General features: G+C 41.2%; 1 protein-coding gene across 3 annotated transcripts; it reads right to left on the reverse strand.

The window, feature by feature from the left end:
- TADA2A (transcriptional adaptor 2A) lies at positions 1-26950 on the reverse strand. 3 transcript variants are annotated; one of them, XM_064523111.1, is made up of 16 exons: positions 26848-26950; positions 24841-25055; positions 23890-23996; positions 22742-22801; positions 22034-22125; positions 21091-21248; positions 19552-19640; positions 18688-18760; positions 12311-12374; positions 10258-10301; positions 9360-9470; positions 7908-7979; positions 7135-7267; positions 6387-6430; positions 3555-3628; positions 1-1571 (listed from the first exon to the last, which is right to left on the reverse strand). In XM_064523111.1, the coding sequence occupies exons 2-16, from the start codon at positions 24863-24865 to the stop codon at positions 1386-1388; spliced, it is 1332 nt and encodes a 443-aa protein (XP_064379181.1). In that variant the 5' UTR covers positions 24866-25055; positions 26848-26950; the 3' UTR covers positions 1-1385. The 3 variants fall into 3 exon arrangements, with proteins under 3 accessions (XP_064379181.1, XP_064379182.1, XP_064379183.1); XM_064523112.1 differs by having other exon boundaries at positions 24841-25124; positions 26848-26935; XM_064523113.1 differs by lacking the exon at positions 7908-7979.
- Positions 26951-27380: the final 430 nt, after the last annotated feature.

Below are 27380 nucleotides of genomic sequence, written 5' to 3' on the forward strand. Positions count from 1 at the left end.
TTTCAAATCATTTTGATTTTATTACAAACCAAAATATTTCACATTCAATGGCACCTCAGGTACACAGGATAATTACTCTTGGGGGGAAAACCCAAAAAACCCAAATCCAAACATCTTAAATAGGTATAATTATAGCTCAGTTAGGCTTTTCAAGGTGAAACCCCAAACTTGAGAACAACATCATCCTGCTTGCTTTGGTTGTTAGGCAACTTGCACAACGTTATTTCTGCAGACCACACTAACAGAGCGCGTTGCACTTTGCAACGGAGGCTGTCTGATAATCACGCTTTACCGTCTAGGAAACGGTGCAGAGCTGCCTCTGGAAAGAACAGTCGTCTTCATCTAATTTTTATTTCCAAATACAAATGTTTTGTGTGGAAGTCTTATAATGGATTATCTAACGTGACCAGGTGTGTAGTACCTCGCTGCATCTTCTCGTTGCCTTTTTGGTCAACTGGGTATGCGCCACTAATGCGGCGAAGTGAAAGGAGGAGGCCCCACGCGCAGAGGGGCAGGACGGGCTGAAAGGACACAACCTCGGTGGTTCGTGGCTGCCTCTGCTGCTGTCTTTTGTGCGAGAATGGCACTGAGTGGTGTTTTATTTAGGTTCTGAAAGGCTGCTCTGGTTTTAACATCCAGTCTTGCCAGTGAGCCGGAGCAACCAAATAGGAAGAGGAATTATATGTAACTTGACAATCACAAATCGAGTAGTGAGCAGATGAAGCTTATTGGTTTGTACAGTACACTCATGCTGTGATATGCGCTAATATCACATAAAAGTAACACCTGTTGAAGAGCTTCCCTGCAATGTCCTTTCCCATCCTTTATCACAATTAAGTTAAAAAGACTGGACCATTGCAAGTTCTATTTTTATACCCTCAGGCATGCGCTATCTCCTTTGAAAGCTGACTCTGTTTTAGACACGAGTACAAGAAGGGAGGGGACTGCATTCCTATACCCCTTCGCTCACACAAAGTCAAAATGTGACTCTCATTACGTGCTGCTCTGCTGTCCTTATTCTATGTCGCTGTCAGAATAAAAGTACCATGATTCTCCTTTTAGTTACAGGAGGTGTTAGAAATGAATGCCCATTCACATTTAAGATTAGCTTATATGGCACACAATTCTTTCTTATGCTACATGGCAGCATAATTCTGACAACAGCAGTGTTAAACAGCACAGTCGAAAGAAAACCAGACAAAGAAATGTCAGTATTCATACAATTTAACAAAGCTCCCTACTTGTTTTTACAAAAAAGCCCCAAAAGGTTTTAAACAAAAGGAAGTGTCCTTGATTCAACACTGGTAACATCTTTCAGCGCTGTCAAAGTGACTTCAAAGCTTCTCCACATCTGTCTGCTCCATCCAAGGCGCTTATGTCTGTCCTCAGGCTTTCGTGATGTACCCTTCTCTGATAAGGAAGTCGTAGATTTTCCTGGTTTTGTTCACATCGATCTTAATGAGTGCTCTAGCCTGGGCTAGTCTCAGGCCTCCCTGTTTGTTACACTCGTTCACTAAAGCAGCTTTATATTCTAAATAGGCTCCAGGGACCAATCTCACCATCTGACAGAGCTGGAAGACAAAAGGTAAAGTTAATAAACACTAACGCTTGTCACGCTCTCTCATTTTGTGATCCCCGTTGGGGGAGCGACATTGTGAATATTTTTCTGAAAATGCTTTTTTTATAACTTGTTTTTCTGTATGTGGAGGGACTCAGTAATTGCATTCTAAGCTGTTTCAATCCACAGGTAGGGAGAGGAGGAGCTTTCTGGCTGCTGCATTCGAAAACATTCCTGACTGAAAAATAAACTAGGAGGATGAAAGCAAGCTCTCAGCTCACAGGAGCGTAACTATGAGCGTGTCCTGTGTGGGCGTTGTTCTTTACAAACCAAGGGAAGTACGCATGCCAAAGACTTGCAACCAGCAATTCAGCATGCTGGACAAGAGCCAGGGAGGGCATCTGTCTATTAATCCCCTGCAGACTAGGTCTTTAATACCTTTGTACAAAAGCAGCTATGTACACAACGCTTGCTCCCTCCAGAAGTCTAGGATGGAAACAGTGCGTGGACGGCCTTATGTGTTTGGAAGTGCTGAACTTAGTGAAAAGATACCACTGGTCACTCCTGCGGGCTTCAGGTGTGCTTCCCAAAGGCCCTGTGGTCTGTCGTTAGGTTGCAATGCTCCCCTTTCTCTCCTGAATACCAGCCTCCTTCTAGGTTGTGCGCTACATTGCTCCCAGTGGAGATACTGGCTGTCTCCCCCTTTTAATAAGGAAATGCTTAATGATTGTTCCTTATTGATAGGAAATAGCTGAGACAAAGTCTGAGTTCCTCTGAATGCGGCAGACAAGGAAATCAGATTCGCATGTGCACTAATGTCCTAGTCGCAATTATTTATATGCTGAATGGACCCATAAATACCATGTTCCATGGTGAATCTGTGATCTGATTTTCAGTGCTGCTATCCCCAGTGAAGGGGAAACACAGCTGATTCATACAAGTCACAAAGGAGGAAAAAATCTGAAATGTATCCATGGCATTTCGTACATACTGAAATCTGCCTTGTGCACCATCTAAGGACAGATTATGACTTTAATATATTAAATCTTATTTCAATAGCTTTCCAGTGTTGTCTTTCACTGACCATATGTATTAAAGGATAGATGCACAATGTGGTGGAAACCATGCCTCAGCTCATCTGTGGACAAACTGAGGCTAGCTTTGCGCAGTTCACAGCACTACTGCTAACAGCACAGAGCTGGGTGTGGGCTGCGAATCCTGCAAAAGCAACTGAGCTGTAAATACAGCAGCCCCCTTGCTGCCGTGTTTACTTCTCCTGGGAGTTTACACATTGCTTGCAGTCCCATTTCTGGCTGTTGATCCTTCTTGTGTCTCATATTGCCTTAGGTAACTGAGCAAGAGTGCCCCACATGGGACTGCAAACTCCAACACCAGGCCAAGCTAACAAATAGTCACATAAAAAAGGCCAAATTCTCATCTCTGTCACATATGCATATAAGCGGGTTGGTATACAGCAAAGGGCAGAATTAGGACAAAACATCAAAATAAGAATATGCTGTTATCACCTCCATGGTTCACTGTACTGTTTCAGTGAAAAAACAGACCCAATTGGTTGGGGTTTGGCTGTGAGATATCTAAAGTAACAGAAAGAGCTACATTATTAAGATTCAGTGATCTGTCCAGTGAAGCCCTTAATGAAATCCTCTGCCAATTTTAAAACAGATGTTCATTAAGAAAAATAACCTCTCTGCTCACTCTGGTCTCACAAGGGCAGAAGAGGATGTCATACCCCACACATTACAATGGCATGTAATGACACCTCAGCTCTCTCCAAGTTTCTTTGCTAAACAAGCTTATTTGATGAAGCAATGTTGTACGTATACTGCAGTGACTGAAATTATGAAGCCAACTGGAAAACTTGAATGATTATTCAGAGCAGAAAAGAGTAGTTGAGGCCTGAAATAGAGATGATATTCAGAGCATCCAGGACAGATAAACAGTTATATCTAGGTCATCTTTTCATTCCTTCCCTCACCTCTTTCTCCTTCTCATTAAGCTTCTCTGTCCCCGGGAGACCTGTGAGGTTCAGTGGTGGGGCACTCCGTCTACCTGTGAAGAAAACAAAGGAAAACACTGAAAACCTCTGTGCAGTTCGGAAGTGGCTGGTTTTTTGGTGTGTTATCATAGAAGCAATTAAATACCCATGGTGTTAACCCAGTATGATCCAAGTATTTATAGACAGAGTTATTTAGGATTTAACATAAAAATTGCACTGCTTTGATAAAAAGTATGGCTTTGCAATTGACGTAGTTACGCGCTGTGAATAATTGCATAAGTGCTCTTATGTTGTTAACCCTGGCTTATTGGCTTTTTTGGAAGAACTGGTGGGCAACAGATTCTTGTCAAATAGACGCTGACCGCATTTAAGCTGGGCTGTACCTCCCTGACAAACCCGACTCCTCGGGCTGGGGTTAGGGAGTTCAGCGCTGCACGGCGGGTGTGCCCTGGGTGTGCCCAGCGTGCCGGGTGAGCTCCTAGCAGGTGTGAAACCGGTACCTCGTAAAAAATATTGAGACTATTTATTGGTGTGATTAACTGCTAATTCCCCTGGCAATGCAGACAATCTCCTGGAGCAGTTTTCTTTAAATGTCTTTAAATATGATGCAGATATTGTAAAGCTGATGCAGTTTGTGGATTTATTTTTGTCTATTAGGATAAACAGTGCTGAAAGTAATGTTTATCACAGGGGAGTCTGATAGTTCTCACTTTCATTATTGTTTATAACTTTGAACTTTAACTAGTGGAGCTGAAACTTTTGCAAGGCCTGCCTGCTTGCAGGATATTTCTTTATTCTTTTTTTTCTTTATCTTTCAGAATTCAGAATAAATCTAGGGATATGTATTCATATTTTTAGAAAGTCTATTGCCCCTGTGCTATGGGCTGCATATTTGGCAGTATCAGAGATGGGTCTCCTTGTCCCCGGACAGCCTTCCTAAATTTGGCAAAGCGATAAGCTCTTGGAAAAGCCGTAGCTCCGTTTCCCCAAGGGCTGTGTGGGTCTCCGCTCCAGGCTCTGCTCCGGCCGGGTCCCAGCCCTGCGAGAGGGCAGCTGCTCTCCCCTGTGCTCCCGGCAGGAACCAGGCGGGAGCTGCTTGGGAGAGGGAAGCCTGATCACAGAGAGAAGGACGGAAAGATTAGGAAGACACTGGAGTACCGAGTCTGTGGTACGTAATGCAGGACTAGAGGAAGGACAGGTTAGAAATTAAGAGAAGAAACTGAGTTCAGGAAAAAACAGCGAGGAAGCTAGTTCCCAGCTGTGTTCCCTCATTCTACAGCCTGGAACAAGCATCTTGGGATAGTGCTGGGCTGAGACATGACAGATTTTTCCTTTTGAAAATGGGAAACGACACACACCAACTACATAAAAGAAAATGCATCAAGGCCACAAAGTCAAGATGTCAGAATAGAAGGGATCTAGAATTAAAGCTAAGCAACATTAATTTGCCCTCTTGTATACATTCCTTATGATACAGCCTTTAATTACATAGCCACGTGGCAGTTCTTCCACAGTATCCTTGCCTTATTCAGTATGCAGGATCGATAATGCTCACTTAATTAGCAACAATTTCATATATTGTTTTGGTTTTGTTCAACATGTGATACTGGTCATGAATACCGCATGCTGTTTAAGCTCCATAGGCAAAACAATTCATATTCTCTTGTGCTCTTCTCTCTTGTTGGCCACTGAATGCTCCACAAATAATTAATTTCATTTTTCACACTAGTACTTCAGCTGAGGGGATGCTGTCTCCATTTCATCTGCTCTAATGCTCAGTCTGAGAAACGCAATGCTGTGTTCTCTTCAAAATACCAGGTTTTAGCTCTCACTAAATATGTTTAAAACCTAGTGCATACTGACTTCTGCAATGACTAATTGCTCAGCATTTTGACCCAAATTTCCAGGGCTCCTGTCATGTTTCTGAGAGAAATGAGGTATATGCAGAATGAATGGCTACCTCTCAGAAGTATGGTTCAAGTGATTTTTTTATTTTTTTATTAGTCTCCACATAAAAACTAGATGAGACAGCTAGAATTCAGTTTCCCCTGGCAACATTTAACAGCTTTATACTGTGGGGTGTTTTGTTTTGTTTGTTTTTCTTCCCCCTTCCCTTCCCTAGTCTCATTCACTGTGTGTCATCTGGTGACCTCAACAAATGAGGATGGGATTTTGTAGAACAGCCTTGCTCACAAGGGCCTTGACTAACCCCTGAGTCTGTCCACACTGGGCCCTGAAAGAAATAGAGGTCCTGTTGGGGGGGGAAAAAAACTTATGATTATAGAATTAAAGACTATCAAATCATATTAATGAGAAAAGAAAACTGAAGTTGCATAGACAACCTGTATTTTTCATTCTTTCATTCTCAAGTGCTTGATACTACGACTATTGTGTGCTTCTTGGGCAGCTTTTTTGGCATTCTGCCCTCCCAAATCTGCGTTCTGTCAGGTTCATATTGCTATGATATGTGGTATACAGCTGCATTTAAAAAGCTGGAATAGCTTTATCTTTTAAATGTTACATTTTGTTCTTGTGTGAAAACTTTTCTTTCTTGCCTTGTTAATGTAGCTTTAGGATGGATTCTCCTTCCATAGTCAGAAAAATTCAGAAATTTAGCACAAAGCTACAGACTTTGCATGTGGAGTGAGTTGCAGATTGAGGAAATGTTGCCATGTGCAGTGGTTAAGCAGTGAGGCTTAAGGATTGACGCTCTTGCACTCAAGCAAAAACGTCACTCTTCAGCTGACTGTCAGAATGGCATTACTGATGCATGGCTGGCTTTTATCACAGACCGTCACATAATGGAGTTACCTGAATTTGAAGCAACTGGTACTGTGGGACTCAGGCCGGAATCACTGAAAAGAAAGGAAATTTTCAAACTGTCTGCACGTTACGTAAGAATAGCTGCATACGCTGGCCCTGAAATTACTTTTTTCCCACTTCTAAAAATTATAGAATTCAACTTGCATAACCCAGGCCCTGATCTGAAGTCAGCAGGATTTCTACAAATTTAGCATTTCTGAGATTGAAGACCATGTTTGAAACCTGGCCTAAAAAAAAGGCAGGGGGGGAAGGAGCATGAAAAGTTCAGTGGAGACTGACTGGGGCAGTTACAGATCATTTCCTCAGACTGTTGCATAGAGGATGCACTTCCTTTGCCTTGCAGGTTTTTCCTTAAATCAAAGGGCTTGTGCAGGGTGACTATACATTATTAATGCTGCTACATCTAAAATCCTCTGAAACATTTCAGGTGTCATCTGTGCTCTCATTAATACCCATAAAGACCTTGCTTCCCTCAATGACTTTACTAACAACAGTTCAATTCTTGAAATATAAAATACAGAAAACCGAGATTTTGAGCCCTCGCTAGTCACTTCCTTGTGTGAAATTCAACAAGTACTACTGCTGTTACCCAGTTTCTTGCTTCTCTGAATTTTGCAGACTGTTCTTACTGTAATAAACCGGGGATGCGCTCATCGTTATCAGATGGGATGTGTTTGAGGTACCTCTCTGGCCAAAGCATATGTATGTAAAATGCACAGTCTTACTGTAACCGTACATGTCAGCTTGTCGACTGAGCCACTGCTGGCAGGCACTGCTGTCCTGGATGTACTGCAGCACTTCCGAAAGCATTGTGCGCTTTAGGCGTTCCTCATCTCTTGTCTTCTTGAGGTGATCGTATGTTCTTGCACCTATGGCAAACAGATACCATAGTCTCACCAGCTGCTTCTTGTCAAAATTTTCAGCCTGTTGTTTCTCTACTTTAGGAAGTAAGGGAGAAACTGTTCTCTAGCACTGGACCAGACTCTGCCTTTTCTCCCTCATGAAAACTACCTGGCAGGAGAAGGTACTAGATTTCACCCTCTTTCCTCCTGCCCCCATTAATTTCCGGACAAAAACAAACAAAAATGGACTTCTATGATCCACTTAAGGACAGAATAACATGTTTTTAAAAATCTTATTCCTCTCTCCTTTACATTTGTTGATGTGAAGAGTGCCCAGACAGAAAGCACTAGAAATCACTGTGCCACTATACATATATATATATATAAAAAAAATATATATATTTTTTTCCTCTGGAACCTTTTCAGAGTGGTGACTAAAGCAGAGCTCTGGTGGACAAAATATTCTCCAAGCTGATGGCTCCAACTAGCTCTAAAAAAAACCCCACAGCTAGAGTTATGGATTACTGCTAAAGCCTTGTCCAGTTAGAGCTAGGCAAACACATTTTAAAAATACATATCTTTTTTATTTAAAGCATCCTAAAAGCTGCAGTCATCCTTCCACACCTTGATGAATGGGACTGGGCTGAATAATGCAGTGTGTACTTACTACAGAAATTGGTGATTCCTGCTGCTCTGTACTCCTGTAGTCGTTTTATTTCCCTTCGCAGCTCAAACTCCACTGTTTTTTTTCCCCCAACAGTAAGCAGAAGGGAAATCCAAAAAACAAATGTGGGTCAGTGGACACAGCAGTGAACAGTGGCATACTAGGAACACCGCCCTTTTTTATTTGTCTACAGTTAGCTACTAAGCGTATGCAACCACAGACAGGTTTAACACCCTGATACACGCCTGTATGAGATCTCAGACTCCCTATCTGTGTCGTAACACTCCTTGATCATAGATGTAAGTGGGTTTCTAGCATTTGTGTTCAGAAAAGTTTTTGTTTTCATGCTTAGACAGTTCCTTTGCCATATCCTGGTCAAGGCAAATAATATTAATAATGTAGGATTTCCGGAAGGCATTTCAATAGGTTTGAAAAACTAATCCATCCAGGCTCCTTGTAGTATCTAATGCTGTCTTTAAACTACCTTTTCCATAACTTTTTCACTGCTGACAACTTTTTCTGCAATCAGTTCCATAATGACGTTTAAGATTAAATACCCATGCTTCTTTTCCTCAGAGATATCTACTGCCTATAATTTTTATTAGCTGGCTTCCAGGCATTACTTAGTTTTACAATAAGCAAGTTCGCTCGGCTCAAATTTGTTTACTCATACTGCTCAGTATAATGTGTGTATTTGACTATCAGGTTAACTTGAGGACTTTTCTGTTACAACAACAACAAAATCAGGTTCCAAGAGTAACACTCACTCGCATGGTGCACTCATGATTTTGCAGGATCATGCTTTTGGTATTTAAAAAGAAAAAAACACAACTGAAAATACAGTCACAATTGTTTAAGTGCTTTGTTCTTGCTAATGAGGAATAATTTTCAGTTTAAGTCACAGAATTAAGCAGGATGTAATGACTCGTATTGGAATTTGACTAAATGCATGCTATGATTATGCATAAAGACTTTAGATGATTTGGTGATGGAACAATGCCTCTCCCTTTAAGGTAGGGAATGTAATGACAGCTGTACTATATAATTACATATACACATAATAGTTTAACACGTATCATTCAAAGAATTCACAATTTGCTGCCAGCTCCCAATCTCTCAATACAAATGTAAACCTTTTTTCCCCCTGAATGATAGAGTGCGCCAGTAAATAAATAGTGCTCTTTTGATGAGAAAATACTACTTTTAACACATGACTAGAATGTTCAGTCAGCTGAGAAGTCAAAGAACTCAGACACAACTTAGTGGAGGAAAAGAACCCACTTGCTGGTCATTTAATGTATCAATCCACAAACATACTTGTTTTTCTGAAGTAATTAGATGTGGGAGAAGAAGACCCCCCCCCCAATGGTATATATTTAGGAAAGATTGCAGATGATGCAACCCTTCATTATGCCTACTGAAGAACATGCAAGCTAAAATCCTTAAAATACCTACATGCATGGCTTTCGATGAATTTATCGTGCTCCACTGGTCCAAGAATTCGTGCAAATCGTCGCATTGTCTCATAAAGGTCTTGAACCTCCTTTGGGTATCGTCTTTCCAGAACTACAGTGGTGGTGGGGGAAAGTAACACACTATCAGCCATGTTTAGTTCTACCACAACTGAATCAGTGGTTGTATTCTTTTCCCCTATATTGGTAAGACCTATATGCATATACAGGAGCTTAAATCGTGGGGCTGGACTGGATTGAGGCCCCAAGAAATTGCTAGAATGCTACCAAACTTCCTCAAAGTTGCTTTCAACTGTTACAACAAAACAACAACAAATAACCCGCACAAAGGCATGAGTAAACTATTTCTATTCTATATTACTCCTACTATAAGAATAGAATAAATTCTGCCAGTAAGCAGTTGAAAGAATCCTGAAGTGACTACCAGCCTCTATGAATTGTCCTAAGATGCAGATCTGGTACACTTCTTGGCCATTTGGGGGTCACAATGACAAACTGATGAGTAAAAAACAACAAAATTATACTGCCCTTGCAATTCTAAAGGCATAAAAGATGATGATGAAATGTTGTTTGGTCATTTTTTAGATACAGCAAGATGCATATAAAAGGCCTAGATTTCACCTTCACCTCTGTCAAGTGGAGAACCTAAATGCTTCTGAAGGACAGTTCAGAGGCACTAGCTAGTACACTGAGTTGGGAGCTGTTATATCCAGCCAACTGGAAACAGTAGGGCAGGAAATCTGTTGGAATGCAGGCCATCTGAATATGGTCCAGTATGAATAAGCCACAGTGGGGCACTGGAAACAGTGAAAATTCAAAGTTTTGCCTCTGAAGCTTGAGTCAAGGCCACTTTAAAGCAAGTAGTTACACTTGATACTCACTCTGAAATTTTCTGAGGTTGATTAGGCCATGATCTCTTATAATTCTGTAATAAAAAGCAAAAAACATTAATGAAAAGTATTAACTCATGTACAACTGCATAAATACAAAGGCCTCATAGGAAACCTTGATTTAGACCATCAGATGGGTCTAAAACTAAACACATACGAAGTTTCTATAACCCTTGAGCTGGCTAGCTCAGAAACGTGATGCAGTGATGCAGCAAGGCTTTAATCAGAGTCAGTTTTGGTTAGCAGTGTGCATCAGTCCAACTCCAACAGTACAAGGCACAAAGGGAGCCATAGTTACTTAAAGGGTTTTTAAATAGCTTTTCTAGACACAGATTTCACATCTACAGTGTCTTATAGCTTGTACTTCCAAAACTGGAATACAGTGAATGTCTCATGATTTCCAGCTTCAGAGAGAGGCAAAGTGTCTCTCTATAAGAGCAAGGGGTGGAGAGATGGAAGGTAAATCTCACTACTGGGAGCAGGATGAAGAAACTTTTCCATGACAGCTTGGATTTTAAACAGAGGAAAATGACTTGGGTAACTCATAAGTTTGAAATGTTCATGTCAGTGTCAGGGAAATGAGCAGTGTAAAAAGGCAGGTAAGATATTTACAAGTGCATGACAAAGACATTTGTCACAGGTTTCTGCAAATGTCATGTGGTCATTGCTATGTGGCAATTTGATAAATACCCAGCTTTCACAAATGATAAGAGATAGTACAAAGTTAGGCTTATCAAGGTCAAGCAGGACTTTGCTCTATGAAATCCATTACCTTTTCTTTAATGTGTTTAAAAGAATATTCCTGTCCCATGTAGAGAAGGCTTTGTGACAGTGACACAAGCATTTCTGTGTCATTTTTCTGATGTTTGTCCCATTCCGCTGTAGAAACTTTACAAAAACTGACATTGATTTGATTTATCCTGAGCCTTATGGCACCTTCTTTTAGAATGACATGCTGTATCATGACAGCAATTATACCACATAAATATCTTTTTATTTATGAATTATGAAGATCCAGCCCAATAGATACCAACTCTTAACTGTTATTCAGCAGAACTATGTTCTATTATGAGGAGAAAGAATGGAGGAGTCTTTCTCCAAATTATTAATTCTTCCAGTAGGCAGTAATATAGCAAGATATAATTTTAAATATTGAACAAAGTATTTGAAAGTTATAATAAAACTAAATTTAATGAATAGATTGAGTCATTCTAAAAAGCTGTCAAATTAACTGAATAAATTATTCAAACTCACACAGGCAATATAGTTATCTTCATTACACATTCTGAAAAACTAACTTACGGACTACGAAGAACCAAAAATAAAGATGAAACCATTTCCGTGGAGAAAGTGGGGGGGGTCTAGCAGTTAGTCATAGGCTGGAAACTTTGTTCCCTAAAGTAGGGAAATGAATTGTATGCAGTCCAGCAGCATTACACAGGGAACAAAAAGAACAGAGATTTGGGTTTTTTTGTTTGTTTGTTTTTTGTTTTTTCTTGTTTCTAGCTCTGATCTGTGACCAGTTTCCCAAGATATTATTTCAGTTTCTCATCCTGCAAAATGGGTATGTTATCTCTTAAAGTGTGCTAGCAGCTCAGTTATTTATGTGTAACTGGAATTGGGATACTTCTATGAGGAGCACTATTTACATGATTTTCACATGCTACAGAGGACTGGAAAATAGCCTTTTCACAATTAATGACTTGTTTTGAGATTATAAAAGAGAGTTAACGTATGTAGAGGTCCTTTGACTGGAAAGCGAATTTCACCCATGTGTACAAAGGAGTATCAAGGTTTGTTAATCTGTCTTTTCTGGCCTGTTATCATTGACAAAGCCATGTGGTTGATCTTGGTCTGTGCACAGAAGGAGAACTACAAATCCAAGATGAATTCTGTCATGCAAATCTCATAGGAGAAATTCTCCCATGAGAGAACCTTAGGGAAGGCTGCGGTACGAAATCAGTTATATCTAGTATAAGGACTGCTTTAGGGCACACAACATGGTAATGAAGCAAAGGAATACAGTTATTGCTTTAAAACTCACTTTTTTCTCCTCTGTCTTTCCTTTAACCTGGAATGATAGATATCTACAACTGCAATCTTCAGAGCTGCAAAGTAGGGAAACAAAGATCACACGTTACATAAGCAATCACTGTAACAGGCTTATTTTCAAGTCTTTAAGCTGAAACAGTCACTCCGCTTTGCTTGTTAAAAATCCCACGCCAATTTTATAGGGATATAAAACCACTAGAGGCTAACCTTTTGCAGACTACACATGCTATTTGTAGAAGCTTCCTCCACTCACTCCTTTCAAATACATTATTGCCTGTAAATATGAATCTCGGTAGATCCTGAGAACTCATTTCATCTTCCATTGCACAATGTTGGACTCTTTCAGTATTAGTATTTGTACTAGCATTAGTATTTGTTCTTCGGTACATGCCATTGTCTAGTATTAATTCTCCTGAAAAGTAAACTATCAGATTAAAGGTCCTGAGGTGTCATCTTTGGACAAAGGTTTGTTCACATCGAACAAGGAACTCTAAAGAATAGACAGGCATAGTTTTGAATTGAGAAGATTCAAAGTAGCCTTTGCTAAGGTTCTTGAAAACATCCACAGGATTTTAGCTTGTTAAATTCTACACTTATCTATCTATCAGAAGAACAAAGAGAATAGTTCACAGCAATCTGAAGAATCACAGGAGAAAAAACAGCCATGCTCATTAGACATCATATCCCTTTCTAAATGAATCTGTCTGCAGTCCTGGCTGATCCACTCAGAGGTGCTTCAACTTCTTTTCATTGTAACCATTAAGTTAATAAACTTTTCTTGGTAAATTCCCAAAAGAAAAGGAGACGCCTACCACCTTCCTTTCCTTCATTTTCTTAAAATAATGTTAAAATTCCAGGTCACCAAACAAGCTTTGGTTGGCTGATTTCTGGGCTGGCTTTTTTCCTTTATGTTACACATTTCACTATGCTCACAGAAGGAACAGGCTTAAGCCTTGACAGTGGATTTACAGTCTGCAGAGACTACATGCTACTCTGAAACTAAGCAAGGGAATGTCCCCTCTTAGCCCGCTATGCTGAGCTAACGGGGGTGGCCCAGTGGGCAGAATCTCAATGTAGCAGAATCCAGTTTGCAGCCACTCCTTTCTCCGTAGTTTTAAGAAAAGAGCAAAACTGATAGTGGCAGTTTATTGACTGGATTCCCCAATAAGTAATTAATGATGCAATTATGATAGGAAGTGTGGCTATATGTTTTTTAAAACATGTATTTATATGTAAACATCAGGAAGCCCTTAGCCTCTAGGCAATTTACCTGTGCAATCCTCTGGGTAATAAAATTTCTTATAAACAGGGATAGCTAAAGCACAACGGCTGCACATATGAGCTCAGGAGTCATCAGTTTTGAGTTCCACTTATTGATCCTATATATATAACCTTCAATTTATGCATCTCAGTTTATATAAAATCAGTTTGTTATGTTATCTTAGGAGCAAAAGATTATGTATAAGGACAGGAGAGACAGCACAATGTTCTTACTTCTTTTTGCAAGTTTCTTCCAAATACAGAATGTTGAAGAACCAGTATGTATTTTGATAAAGATGTATTAGAGTTTCCTAATTTAAGAACAAGCACAGATAGCATGTTCTTTTTCTTGCTTAAATGTGGGGACAAGAAAATGGGAAATGTAACAAGTTAAGCATGAATGAAATATCTTACTAAGTTCTGGAATCACTGCCAATTTATGGAAAATCTTTTTGTATTTTTAAACCCTCTGCAAGCTAAGCTAACATGTTATTTTCTGGGGTTTGTGTAGGCAGAACTTAATGAGTAGACGCAGAAATTGCATCGGAGAACCTCTATAAATATCACTAGCAATTGTGCACCTATAACCATTGCATTTTGACGCTTTCTCTTGAATGCAAAACATTCTGAAAGGAATTACAGTTGACTGGGGAAAGAACATTCATGAGAACAAATGAAGGGAAAAAATACAGCTTCTGTGTAGAGAAAAATTAATATCTGCTGCAGTATGTACTTTTGGAGGGGTTTTGTTTTTTAATTGACACATTCACACGGAAACAACCGATTACAAGATCTGGAATGCATGAATAACTCGGACTACTATACTGTTACATGCTGCATTGAAACGAGAAAAGGGATGCTGTAAGAATGAAAATGATTTGCCCATGCTTTTCCCCTTGTATTATATTAGGGAGGCAGTTGTTTGTACTGATAACTTAAGAAAATCCAAGCTGACATCATGTTCAAAGTGTCCATTTTGGGAAATGATAAGGTTCTTTGAGATGGTCAGAGCTGCTTTGAAGGATCCAGTGATAGGCAGAAAGTCAAGGCTCCTTTCTCCATTCCAAAACATCAAAATATTTTTATTTCTCAAGAGTGTATCCAAAACAGTTTCCTTGCTTTTCATTTCTCTTCAGCCCCATTTGGCCTGCAAAAACTTTTTTGAACACTAATGAGTGAGACCTTTGTTTCAGGCTAGCTAACCTCTGTTTGGCCTGCAATGCCCAAATAATGGGAAGAATGCAAATTAATCAAAGCAAACAGGCTGTATCTCCAGTGTGTGCCTTGGTTAGTACAAACGTAATGGATACAATCCAAATTTACCCTTCCTAGAGGAAAGCAGGACCCTAAGTAAACAGAGTATCTGCCTTCAGAGTGTGTCAGGACCCTCCACAAAAGAATAAACATTATGTAATATTTAGAAAGCCATTGACTGTCTTGTACCTTATAAAATGAAATTTTACTACTGCACAGTTGGAGTTGCAGCCTGTTTCTACTCACTTCTAAACTTGCAGCTTCAGTAATTACTTTCCAGTGTTAGAAGGAAAAATGGTTTACATGAGAGGAAAAGGGGATAAAAACCCTGGTGAAAGATAAATTACTGATGTTATAATTCAGTCAAATAAAAACTTGTAATTCATGAAATATTCAAACACTCTAGGCTGAATTAGATTTGTAACCATTGTTTCTCTCAGTCTGATTATGTTTCTGTTTAACTGCAATATGTATTTGCATGCACTTACCATGTTGCAAGTGCTGAATAGAAGTTAGCAATTCAATAAATTAATTGAAATATGAGACATTTCAAACAATTCCCACCATCTCACTAATATAAAGAAGTGACTGAACAATGCCTGTGACCTCCTATGTGGTGGGAGGAGCTGGATGAGTCAGAGGCACAGGTTTCTGCGTTCCTCATACAGGGCCGCCTGGGGGTCTTTCTGCCTTGTATTAAATTGCATTCTTCTTTCTTGTGGGAGTACTGAGAACTTGTTTAGAGTGACAAAACAAAAATATAATAGGGAAGATGCAATGATATTAAGAGACAGAGGTCAAGAAGTTTAGATTCAGATCTTCTATAAAATGATTTTTACAAAATTTTAAGAAAAGCAAAGCAGCATGGAAGAGAGGGAAGGAGGAAGGGGGGATTTTGTTGCAATGAAAGCATCAAATATTCCTCTGTTACATGCAATGCAAAAACTGCAGCACTGATTTGGGACTTGTGAATCGAAAGAGAGAGAGCACAGATATTATTCTGGTCAGTCTGTTCTCAGGGTCTAGCATGAGTAACTTACAAAAAAATGGAAAATAAAACTAGATTCCAAAAATTAATCTTGAATCCAGTGAAGTTTAATGTGTGGCAGGTAAATAAACTGAGGAATTTTTCACAAACCTGGCACTTAGTCCATGGTGCAAAAACCCTACTTGGGTTCCTCTGGGCTAAATGTGTTAAAACCCTGTTTTACCTCTTTCCCTAAAAAACCTGTTGTGGCCAGCAAAGAATTTGTCTTAAGCAGATGTAGTGGAAAACAGCTGCAGGGCTGCTTTTCAAGGACCTTTTTGTGAGATCTAGTTTGCCAGTGGGCAGGACCGGGGTAGAGAGGCAACATTAGAGCCACTTTGTGGAAATACTGGGACTGGCATCCTTGGGAGAGACTACGAGAACTTACGCCTCCAGGGATGCTTCATAACCTTCCCTGCCTGCAACTGAAAAGTACAAAGATTTTTTAAAGCATCCAAGAGCCTGTCCCTCCTGTATGGATCCAAATGTCGAGCCATCTTCTAATGTATGGACTCCTAAAATTAGGTTGCAAACTACTCTGAAGGAATCAAATATAAAACTACAGGATGAGGAAGGCACAGCTTCTTCCTTTTTTGTACTAACTTGGAGAAGGGAAAAATCTAATTCCAAAGCTCTTTCTCGAAAATAGTTCTTTCTGTCCCTGAGATGCCTCATGCAAAAGGAAAAATAGCTGGCTAGACCCTGGGACTTCATTCTTTAGAGGCATTCTCTCTCATGTGGGCAGCTGTGGGAAGAAAGCAGCCAGAGTCCCAGAGCTAAGAGATGGAAGATGTAGCTGGTAATGCTCCATAATCTCTGCCAAACAGTTTTCAAAAGGCAAATGCCTGACATCCTATACTAAATACAGAAGACAGCTGAAGTATGGACTAAGGAACATCCAATTAAATTACCAGGCAAAAGATCTGACAGACAGAAGGAAGCATTTTTCACACAATACATAATTAAATTCTAGAACTTGTAACTCAATTGTGGAACTCTGCTAAAGGATGTTCCAGAGGCCAAAAGTACAAATATATAGTTGTAAAAGCAGTTACAAACTTCATGGAGGACAAGTTCTTTGGTCAAACTGGTCTGAACACAACCTATGGCTCACGAAGTCCCTAAACGAATGACAGCAGACAACTTGGAAGATATGCCAGGAAAACTATCAGTCTATACTTGCCATGTTTCTTGCATTCCTCTCCTATGCATCTGCTATGGGATACTAACAGGATACTGAGCTAGGCAGACCTTTGATCTGGCCCTTTGTAGCTGTATGATATTCAGAATAGATAAGGAAAGCTGATTTTTATATCCAGACTGACAACTTAAACTGGAGGCTGGTAGGAGATATCGTAAATGGCTGAAGTGTGCAGCAGGAGGAAGAGCATGTGTGAGGGATTTGGCAAACTGCTGGTAAACCAGTCTGAATGAATATAAAGCTATCAATTAATGAACAGGAGATTGTTTTGCTTTTTTAGTTTAACAGGTATTGCTCTAAGAAATAGGAGCAAGAAAACTTATGTTTAAACAGTAATAAAAAAAGGAAAGATGGCACAGGGAATCCATGACAATGTACACAAGCCAGTACCCCTTTTAGTAAATGCTGAAAGGGAAGACTGACATATCGTTCTGATAACCTGTTTTGAGCCAAGGGAGTTTGCATTTCTTAAAACTCTGTGTAGACTGCTAGATTTGAAACTGGATTTTTCAGTTTGGAAAGAGTAGCTATGTATAACAGGATTTGTCTGTGTCTCCAAAAGATGCTAAGGTTTAGTTTAGAACTTGGTGATGTTAGATGGAGAATTCAGAAGCGTAAACCCAGTACTCTTAAGCATTATCTGCACTTGTAAATGGGGGGAAAAGTGGAATCCTCTTTTCTCTATGGATTAAAACTTCATTTTAATACTTCCCTTTCTTTGGTATCAATAAGGTGGCAACATTCACAGAATTTCAGTAGCAGTAACTGCACTCATACAGTAACTCTCCTTTTTCACAGGGAAAAGGAAGTCATTATATGTAGGTTATGCTGTTATAAATCAGTGTGCATTTTAGGACAGGAAAAGCTGCAACTTCAAGAGCGTAACAGTTCCAATATGTTGCTCATAGTCTTAAACTACAACTCCTGCTGTCTGTATCAGTACCTATCTTGATATCAGATTTCCTAAACTAACACAGGTTACAATAGGTGACAAGTCTTCTAAGAAACTACATATAGTAGGGCAAATGGTTCTTAGCAACAGAAGGGAAGGTGTTCATCTTTCTGAATCAGAACAGAAGCGCTGCCTTGCTATGATGGTCACAAACACTATGCGCATGGAAAGAATATTTTTCGGATGAGGAGGGGAAGGCATGTCAAGGTTCTGATGTTTCTGTTTTCTGACAAGCCTGTAGGTCTTTTTATTGAAATACTGATGTACTGGTACCTGTTTCCAGATAAATTTCTAGCTCAGATAATTTGCTTCTACCTGGCTAAACATCCTCTACAGTTTATATTGGATAAGCATCATTTGCGTCTTTCCTAAAGAAATACCTACAAATGTTGGAGACTCTTCAGTTTGCATCATGTTCTACTTTACAATTGGCTATGTTTCAGTAGTGAGTAAAATGCACTATTATATAAATATAAATGCCACTTCTACGTCTGTTGAATAAGAGCTTTTAAATGAGATTTGAAAGTGTTTAAATCCCAGCATGCAGAATAGAGATAATTAAGTATGTAAGCTCATTAAAAAAAATAGTATGTAGAGAAAAAGAAACCCAATGAAATACTGCGGAGGCACTCTGAAACGCTGTTTTCAAACAATGTATGAAAAGACGGGACTTACCATGCAGAATGTCAGAATCATCTTCTACAAAATCAATATCTCTCAAATCCCATTCGGCATAGTTGTCAAACTCCTGTTCAGAGGCGATTAATAAATTGTCACTAACTGGCATTAGAAAAATTGAGATCAAATTTTGGTACGCATGGAAGTACTGAAAACAGAGATATTTACTCATAAACGGTTGTACAAGGCTCCATCCTTGAGCAATATCCATCACATGGGAGCTTTAGCTAGGGACTGCATGATCTACACTGCCATGGCTGTAACAGGGACAACATGCTATGACAGGATAATGAGAATTAATCAGGCAATCTCCATTACTCTCATGCTGCAGTGAATATTCTGCTCAAAAATACAAAAACAACAGAACCCTGTATGGCTGGATTCATCACTTCATGTATAGGAGACTGTTCTGCAAACAGGACTTTGGGGCCAGGGGCCCACAGCTAAAGACACTTAGAACAGTGAGGGCCTTTCAAGGGATCTTTGGATCAGGCTCATGTATGCTTCTCTAAGGCAAATGAATTAGAAGCTGACCCCTTTTGCTAAGCATCTAATTCACAATATCTAGTCCGCTTACATAAGCGCCATTCATTACTGGACATCTGGTGGCAGCAGCATGCCTTACAGCCCATATATACAAAGCCAATGACTCGCAGATTGCCGGCTAGCAGATTTTTAGGCCTGTAGCGCCACCTCTGTAATTAAATCCTTGGATTAACCAGTCTGTCCTGCCTGACATCTTATTTAATAATTCCTATATGAAGAATAAAGAAGACCTATAGGCAAGGGAAAGCAAGTGTGTGTTTGGTGATTTCACATTCAGTAGCAAATACAAAATAATGGGAGAAGAGAGCATCTTACCTCAACGAAGTCAGCTCTTGCTGGCATATACCCAGCCATATCCCTGGAAAGCAAGGAATCGAAAGTAGGGCGTGGAGGGTCATCAGCAGCTGAAAAAGTAAAAGTTTTTAGTTGCTGTGTAGGGTTTGGGGTCTTTTTTTAACACAAAAAGAGAGCACAATTCTGTAAATAGGTATTTCTTGTGCAGGAAAAGAGGGAATAATTAGTCTAAGAAAAACAGCCTGATTGGGCTATTATTCAGGGTTTTTTATATATATATATTCAGAAAAAGACCGAGTTGATCAGGAGAAAAATGCAGTACTCTGAGATCTTCAGAATATTCTCGAAAGTCAAACTCAAAAATTCAAGGTAATAAATAGGCTATAAAATGTAAATTCTACATTTCAGAACTCAGCATCCCCTCAATAAACCTCTGCAGATCAGTCTCAGTGTGAAGGTTCTTTTAGTTAATAGCAACAGTGGTGTTAAATCTGCTATCTTCCGGGTGCCATTTACAGAGAGCTGCAATTAAAGCTACAGAACTCTCAATTTTTACAGCACTTCCCAACTGAGGATCTCAGTGTTTTACAGACAATAATGGACCAAGGCTCATGACACACTTGTGAAGGAGCTAAGCATTATAAGTCCCATGTTGCAGATAAAGAAAGCTGAGGCACAGAGAATTTGTCTTGCCCCAGGTCACATAAAAAAATCAATGACAGCTAGGGATAGAACCAAAATTGTCCAGTTCCTACTGCTTTAGCTCTAAACACTTTATCATGAAATTTAAACCTTGAGATACCATGGCAATCTTTTTACTCAGCCATTTCTGGGAGTTTTATAAATGGAACAGCTGCGAGACTGGGGGCCATTCTACAGATGTTAAATTTAAGGAAAACTGAAAAACAGGTAAATTGCCAAAACGTAACATACATTTTTAAAAGGCAATTTAAAAGAGGGTGAGCTGTGAAGTCAGCATAGTTTAAAGGGGTGCTTTTGTGACAAATCACATCAGCAGTTAAGCCTGCTACAATATGGATCATCAGATGAAATACTTCAGAGGTAGAAACCGCCTCTCAGTTAATGTTGCTGCACAGGGTCTGGACGGGCAAAGTTACCACCCCAACATCAGGGTGAGATTTACCATGAAGGACATGCTCTTAATTTGTGCTGCATGCTCAGTAACTTTGAGGTAGCTTGTCCTTTGAAGAATATGAACATTCAGGCTTTTGCTGTAGTGATTTCTGTGTGTGACCATTTCCATCACCTGGGCAGGCACCTCTGGTTTTGAGAACCTGTTGCATCAGACCACTCTGTTCCTTCCTTTTTCTCCCTGAACTGGCAGTCTCCTATATTTGATATACCAGTGTTTTAATACAGTGTACAGAAAACCTGAACATTGTTTAAGTTAGCCATCAGAACAAGCTCTCCTTTTGGGAATAAAAGTAAACTGCATGCATGGTGTACACCCTTCTCCAAAGGCTGCTCATTCCAGTTTTGGAAGAGCAGAGACCTTGGGAGGAAGCTCCTCGCGTGCATTAGCGGGCAGGGGATACTCACGGTGGAATGGAATGGCTGTTTCACTGTGCTGCGCCTCTTCTGCCTGCTTCAGGTTCAGTAATGTAGATGCAAACAAGGGATTGTTGATAAAGTGTTTCATGTAATGCTTCTCACACTCCTCCTTGGATTTTGTGCACATTTGATTGGCTACATCCTGCCTGAAGTGGGGACAGAGGGAGGTTTAATATGGAGAACACAGAAATGTTATGAGCTTCCTCCTTTCTTTAGTGGAAAAAGATAATTTTGGACAAGAGACTGATTGCATTGTGCACAGAGAACTAATTTGTGATAGCCTTAGTTATGTCAGCAGTGTACACCTAAGAACCCACAGTTCTGTTGTAGTAAAGACTGGAGTTCTATATTTTTAATACAGCAATCTTTTCACGAAGGTGAAGAGAGAGAACTCAAGACTACAGATCTGCTTTATTTATAAATGCATTTAAATCCTGTAGTGACTACGGATATTACCTAAACAGAAAATAATATAAAAGTATTAAATATCTTCAATGCTTTACCCTTTATATGACAGAGAAGCTGGAAGCACAAAAAAATGATGATACCTTGCCAGCTGACTGTAAGCAAACCAAAACTACGCAGGATGAGAAGGTCTGCAGTTGATTTTCACATAGGAGTAAAATGATGCACAGCAAATCTTGAGCAATAGCTGAGCTCCTTCAGAATCTAGTGACTTAGCGCAAATTGAGGGAGCTTTTTTACCTCACGGGAGCTGCTTTGCATCTCACAAGATGAGGCCTTTAGCAATTTCTTTGTATTTCTAATAGCAACATTGAGAACAAAACCTGCTACCTTAATCTGCTTTAACTGTTCAATTAGTGTCTTACCCATGACAAGTCACAGACTGTCTGTTGTGCACCAAAGTATTGAACAGTGAATGAAACTTCTCATCATTTCACTGAAGTTGGCTGAACCACTAAATTCTCACCAGTTTCCAAATCCACAGTCCATCACAGCTTCTAGGAGTGCCATTTCCTCTTGAGCTGTCCAGTTAGGATCCAAGACAGGGAAATCTGAAGTCTGGAGAAGAAAAGAGCAAACCAAACTCCTGTGACCCTCTGTTAAAAACCACCACATAAAGAGCAAAGTAGTTCTATACTACAAAGCAACAAGACACCATGCTGGTGTAATACTGGCATTTTTTAAACTTCTACTGCATCCCATGAAATCTGATCAAAAAATTGTTGAATTACTTAGGTCACTGGGTCATCAATTACAGTGCAAAATAGTCTGTCACTACAGATCTTCTGAATGTACTGTTATTTGTTCTCTCTAATTCACTGAAGAAATCCACTGAAGACTTTTTAACTGATTCATTTGGGGAAGGAGAAGTAAGAATGACGAAACAGAACATTATTCACATGATTAAAGAACCGGGAAGTCTAATGAGAGGCTTTGTGCTCTCTAGGCACAATAAAAAATGTACCTTTAAAATGCCTCCGCTATTTCATAGTGTTCCAGGTGGACATTTTTCATTGCTCTCAAGGAAGACTTTTTCTTTTTTCAATAGTTACAAACCTCTGAATCAAAGAACTGTATCAGTTAAACTTTTTAATGCAAGTAAACAAGGGTTTAACTCCTAGAAAAGTTATAAAAGACCAAGATAGAGTAGATGTAATCTAAAAAGAATATTTACCATTATTTCGTAAGTATGATCACTCTGATGTTTCTTATATTCAAATCCTCGCGTGAAACACTGTAGAGCAAGAGATTAGCATTATGTTATTCTTTTACTTCTGCCTTGAAAATGTTTGAACTTTTCTTTTTTTTTTCTTTTATTTGCTGACCAGTGGGTATCCAAAAATGACTGATAAATTTAAATACATATTAATATTGATTTCATTTTATAAAAATTCTAAGAAGGTAAAACAATATGTGTTAAACCAATTTGTATCTTTATATCTTTTTATATCTTATTGATCATTTGCACCAGCACATAACTCCTGTGAATCTACACACTCTTAGGCGGGTGAAAGAAGCTTAGTGGTATGTTTTCAAGTGGATCGTTCTAGGAAGAGAACACAGGATATTGGATAAGTATTGAAATCATAGTTTCCCTTTTAGCTTGTTTCTGTTTAGGAAGTACCAGCATGGTTTGCAGGTACTTTCAACACTTAAATTTCTCCTTTTTTAAGGACAGATGAAAGAACAAAAATATACCCAATATGTAAAATATGCTTTTGTGTATTTTGTGCACACCTGAGCATATGGCTAGCTAAGCGCCTTTTTCAGTATAAGAGGTATTTGCTGTTCTTTAATCATATATAATGTAAACTTATTCATTTAATAATTAAAACTAGCAGTGCTTTCTGTGGTTATCAGAACACACATCTCCTTTTTAAAGAATTATATTTCTTCACAAACAATTACTGTCAATATTGCAAAACTTCTCCAAATTTCCTTTTCCATTTTGGAGGAAAAAAAAGCTGTGGGGACAGGGAGAGGATGTTTCTTGGTGGCTTTTCTTTTTCATGCCATAAAAAAAGACAGAAACAATACCTCTCTAGACATGCAGCAGCATGTTCTGTTACAGTCAGGCGGACTGCATGTCTTTGGGCAGCTCCGGCTGCCTTCTCAAACATCTCTCTCCTTCAGCTGCTCAAACTAAATTCTTCCGGCTTCAAAACTTTCTTTGTCATTTCCCTGTCCCTGAGCAAATATGTGCTTTGATACAAGTTTACAGAGACCAGTCATTAATGTGTTTATGTAACAGCTTGGCATCAGACAGGCCTTTGATGACTTTCCCAAAGAAATGAATGTCTTCACTTTTCTCCTTGCACTCACCTGCAAACACAGGAGGAAGGGAGGAGGCCCACACTCAGCACACTTGACATAGGGCTCTGTGAGGTAAGAAGAGCAGCCTCGGCACGGAGGCTTATCAAAAGGGTCATCTGTGAAGCCAACAAGTAAATCTCATGCAACACAGACACGATACTGTTTTTGCAATCAGTCAAATTCACTTGCATCCAATAATTTTAATAATTTAAAATAAAGTCAGCTATATATAACCTCTTTCCTGCTGGAGCTTCTCCAAATATCTGTTGAAAGTTCCTTGTTCAACTAAAGCTGCCAGAGAGATCCTGGCACTTCTGCACTAGACCTAAAACACCGAGGGCTAAATAGCCTAATCTTGTGCAATGGAGTCAAAGGAAAGCCCTCTCTGTAGCAGCCTACTGGCATTTCTCAGCAGTGATGCAATGAGCTGTGCTAGGTGGATGATTTGATCCAGTGCCCATGATCATGTCTCGCACTGAAGATGAGTCCCAAGGACCTTACTTATGGAGGATACTGCTCGGACAGCTGTAGTTTCCCATCCATCTACCTCAAGTCTGACCTGAAAAGCTTATTGCTGTGGTTGCAAAGACATGTACTCTACTGTTCTGCAACCCGTCCAAACCTCAGACTCTGCTCAAATTGCTGAACAAGGAATGAAACACTGCTCTACAAGTTTTTCTTATTTTATTCATTGCAAAGCAGTCAAATTAAACAGGCTGTCATGTAGTAAGAGCTGTAGCTCTTTTTTCCTGTAAAAAACTAGTCCAACTATAAGTAAGCAGAAAAAAGACCCAAATTCCTACCAAATAATTCGTATACCAATTTTGTTTCTGAGAATGTGATCAAAGAAGTGACCCTGTGGACCACATACTGCTACTTTTCTCCCTCCCTCCCCCAGCCAACTGCTGATGTCTTTAAAAAATGGAAAACCCTTTCCAAATCTCAGCTTAGGGTACTTACTGCTGAAGGAGGCCAGGCGCTCCATTCCTCTTCCTCGGTGGTATTCTTGCTCCTCTGAGCTATGAAAGCTATAAAAGTCCTGATATAAAAGCCTGTAGCGTAAGCTTTGGCCCAACCAGTATGTTCGACTTTCCACTTGAAGGGTGTTTTCCACTTGAAGGAAAGGAGTCTTTCATACAGTCCTGACAGATGAGATCCTCTCAGTATGTGCTGAGCTGGAAAGCAAAAGGGCTGTGAACAGTCACTGTGACAGGGACCATTTGACGTGGCTGAAAGTCTGTTTTCTACAGGTGAGATAAGAAATCAAATGCAGACAGGTAAGATTCATCGTATGAAGAGATCTGAAGAGATGGGGATATAACTTAAGGTGAACATGCTGCAGTAAAGACAGTGACTGAAGTGACTGCAGCATCAGAAATCTTCAAATATAGTATAGTATAGCTATCCTGTATTAACTCTGCAGAACCAGGAGCCGAGCTTGGGGGATTATGTATTTGTATTAGGCAGATTTTGCCACTTTTATACTCTCTGTGTGTAAGAGATCAGTAGATGGGTCCCTGAAGACCTGCTTCCTGAAAAAAGAAGTTTCCTTCATGAAGCATGGAGAGTTTTCTCTATAAGCATGACTGTGGCAGCTGAAGTAACAGTAGATATCTGCTCTATCGAGTCCACTTGGAGTTCTGAACGGACCGGCCAACGTCCAAAACAGCAGTGCCAAGCCAATTCTTTTCCTCTCCAGAAAGAAAGAAAGTGACTTCAGTTGAGGTCTCAATGCTCTACAGAGATACCTGCAACTGTTGCTGTGAGGGAAGTGCAGCAGTGACAACTAACAAAGGAAGAAGGGATAAATGACTTCGACAAGGTCAGGGAGCAAACAAGGGGCAGAGAGGGGATCTGGTTAATCCTGATTTTGCTCTAATCCCAAAATGACAAGTCAGGACAAAATTCCCAGTGGAAAGCTGGACAGTAATCCCAATTTGTTTCCCACTAACAAGGTACAATTCTGTGAGGATCAGAAGCATCTTACCTGAACCTAATTTTACTTGGATTAGTTTTCCCTCCAAGAGACTTTAATTACATAAATGACACATTAAATGCTTCATAGAAATTACTGGCACCAAAAAGTCAAAGGAAAAGAGCCCATCCCAAAACAGCAGCACTACAAAGAACTGCTGATGAAATTCCCAATGGAAGCTTTCATGGGGAAATGCATGTGCTGAGCAGAGTTATGAACATTTGTTACGCAGGAAAGAGCCCTGCACCTCCAAGAAGCACCAGGAGGAGAAGGAGCAGGCGGCAGGGCACGCCGCGATGCAAGACCCCACCACGCCGACATCGAGCGCGTTTGTGGTGCTGGTTGCACGGGAGCTCTACGGACGGCCCTTATTCACCAGTATCTGTACAGGGAGGTCCTGCAGTGCTGCCCATCACCAAGGAATCGGGTTGTTTTCCGTTACGGGATCTCCGACGTGCCTCACTCTTACAAGGCGTCTTAGTTCAGGGTTCTCACACAGTGAAATCGGTGTTTGTCTTTCCAGACGTTTCTCCACCGCGCCACACGGTGAGGCCTGCTCCTGCCCCCCAGACGCGGCTGCAGCAGCGCAGCCCCTCCACGCTGCCTCCCCCCGGCCACCGAACCCTCTCGGAGAACGCGAGCAGCCTCGGCGCCGGGCGTCTCTCCCCGCGGCCCTAAGCGACCCGCGCCCCAAACCCCACCTCCCACCCCGCGCCCGGCCTGGCCCGGCCCTGCCACACGCGTCTCCCCACCGCCGCCAGGCCCCGCCCCCCGCGAGGCCCCGCCCCCCGCGAGGCCCCGCCCCCCGCGAGGCCCCGCCCCCCGCGCGGCCCGTGAGGGTGGGGGCAGGCGCGCTGCCCTCCCCCGCCGCGCGCCCCTCCCTTCCGCCGTTCCCCGCCCCGGCCCGGCCCCTCCCGGCTTCGGTACGGTCCCCACCTCCCCCCTCGCCCCTCCCGGGCCGGGCCGGCCGGCCGCGCCCCGCCGCCTCTCACCTCACGCCGGGCGGCGGGCAGGCCCCGCGCGCCACGGCTCGCCGCCGGCCCCCTGCGTGCGTGCGCGTGCGCGCGGCTGCGTGCGTGAGGCTGCGCGCGCGCCCCCGCGCCGCCGGCGGGGCCTGAGGGGTGGGTGTGCGTGCTGTGTGTGTGTGTGCGTATGTTGGTACCTACAGCCTGGGGGACGTGTGTGGGGTGTGTGTGTACAGCCTAGGGCGTCTGTGTGTGTGGTGTGTGTGTAGGTACAGGCATACATCCTCTGTGTGTGTATGTACATGCAGTGTGTGAGCGTTTGTAGCCTACAGTGTGCGTGTGTGTGTGTACATGTACACCCCAGCTTGCAGGGTGTGTGCCCCACACGCTGGGGGTGTGTGCGAGCCCCGCAGCCTGCGGGGAGTGCGTGTGCCTGCCTCGTATCCCTGTGGGACTGCGCGCGTGTGTGTGTGCGCACACCCGTGGCCTTTGGGGGGGAGTGCGCGTGCGTGCGAGTGTGCGTGTGCAGGTCCCCTGTCCTGTTGGGACTGTGGGTGTGT

Source organism: Dromaius novaehollandiae, chromosome 19 (assembly GCF_036370855.1).
Source record: "Dromaius novaehollandiae isolate bDroNov1 chromosome 19, bDroNov1.hap1, whole genome shotgun sequence".
Classification (NCBI taxonomy): Eukaryota; Metazoa; Chordata; class Aves; order Casuariiformes; family Dromaiidae; genus Dromaius; species Dromaius novaehollandiae.

Bases quoted from the DNA above. Each gene is read 5' to 3' on its own strand.
- TADA2A (XM_064523111.1), bottom strand. From the start codon at position 24,865: ATGGAGCGCCTGGCCTCCTTCAGCA. The intron at 7,980-9,359 runs GTAGGTATTTTA...GAAAAAAAACAG, and splicing joins ATTCATCGAAAGCCATGCAT to TGGAGTTTGAGCTGCGAAGG. The intron at 6,431-7,134 runs GTACGGTTACAG...CTTTCTTTTCAG, and splicing joins CTCAGTCGACAAGCTGACAT to TGATTCCGGCCTGAGTCCCA.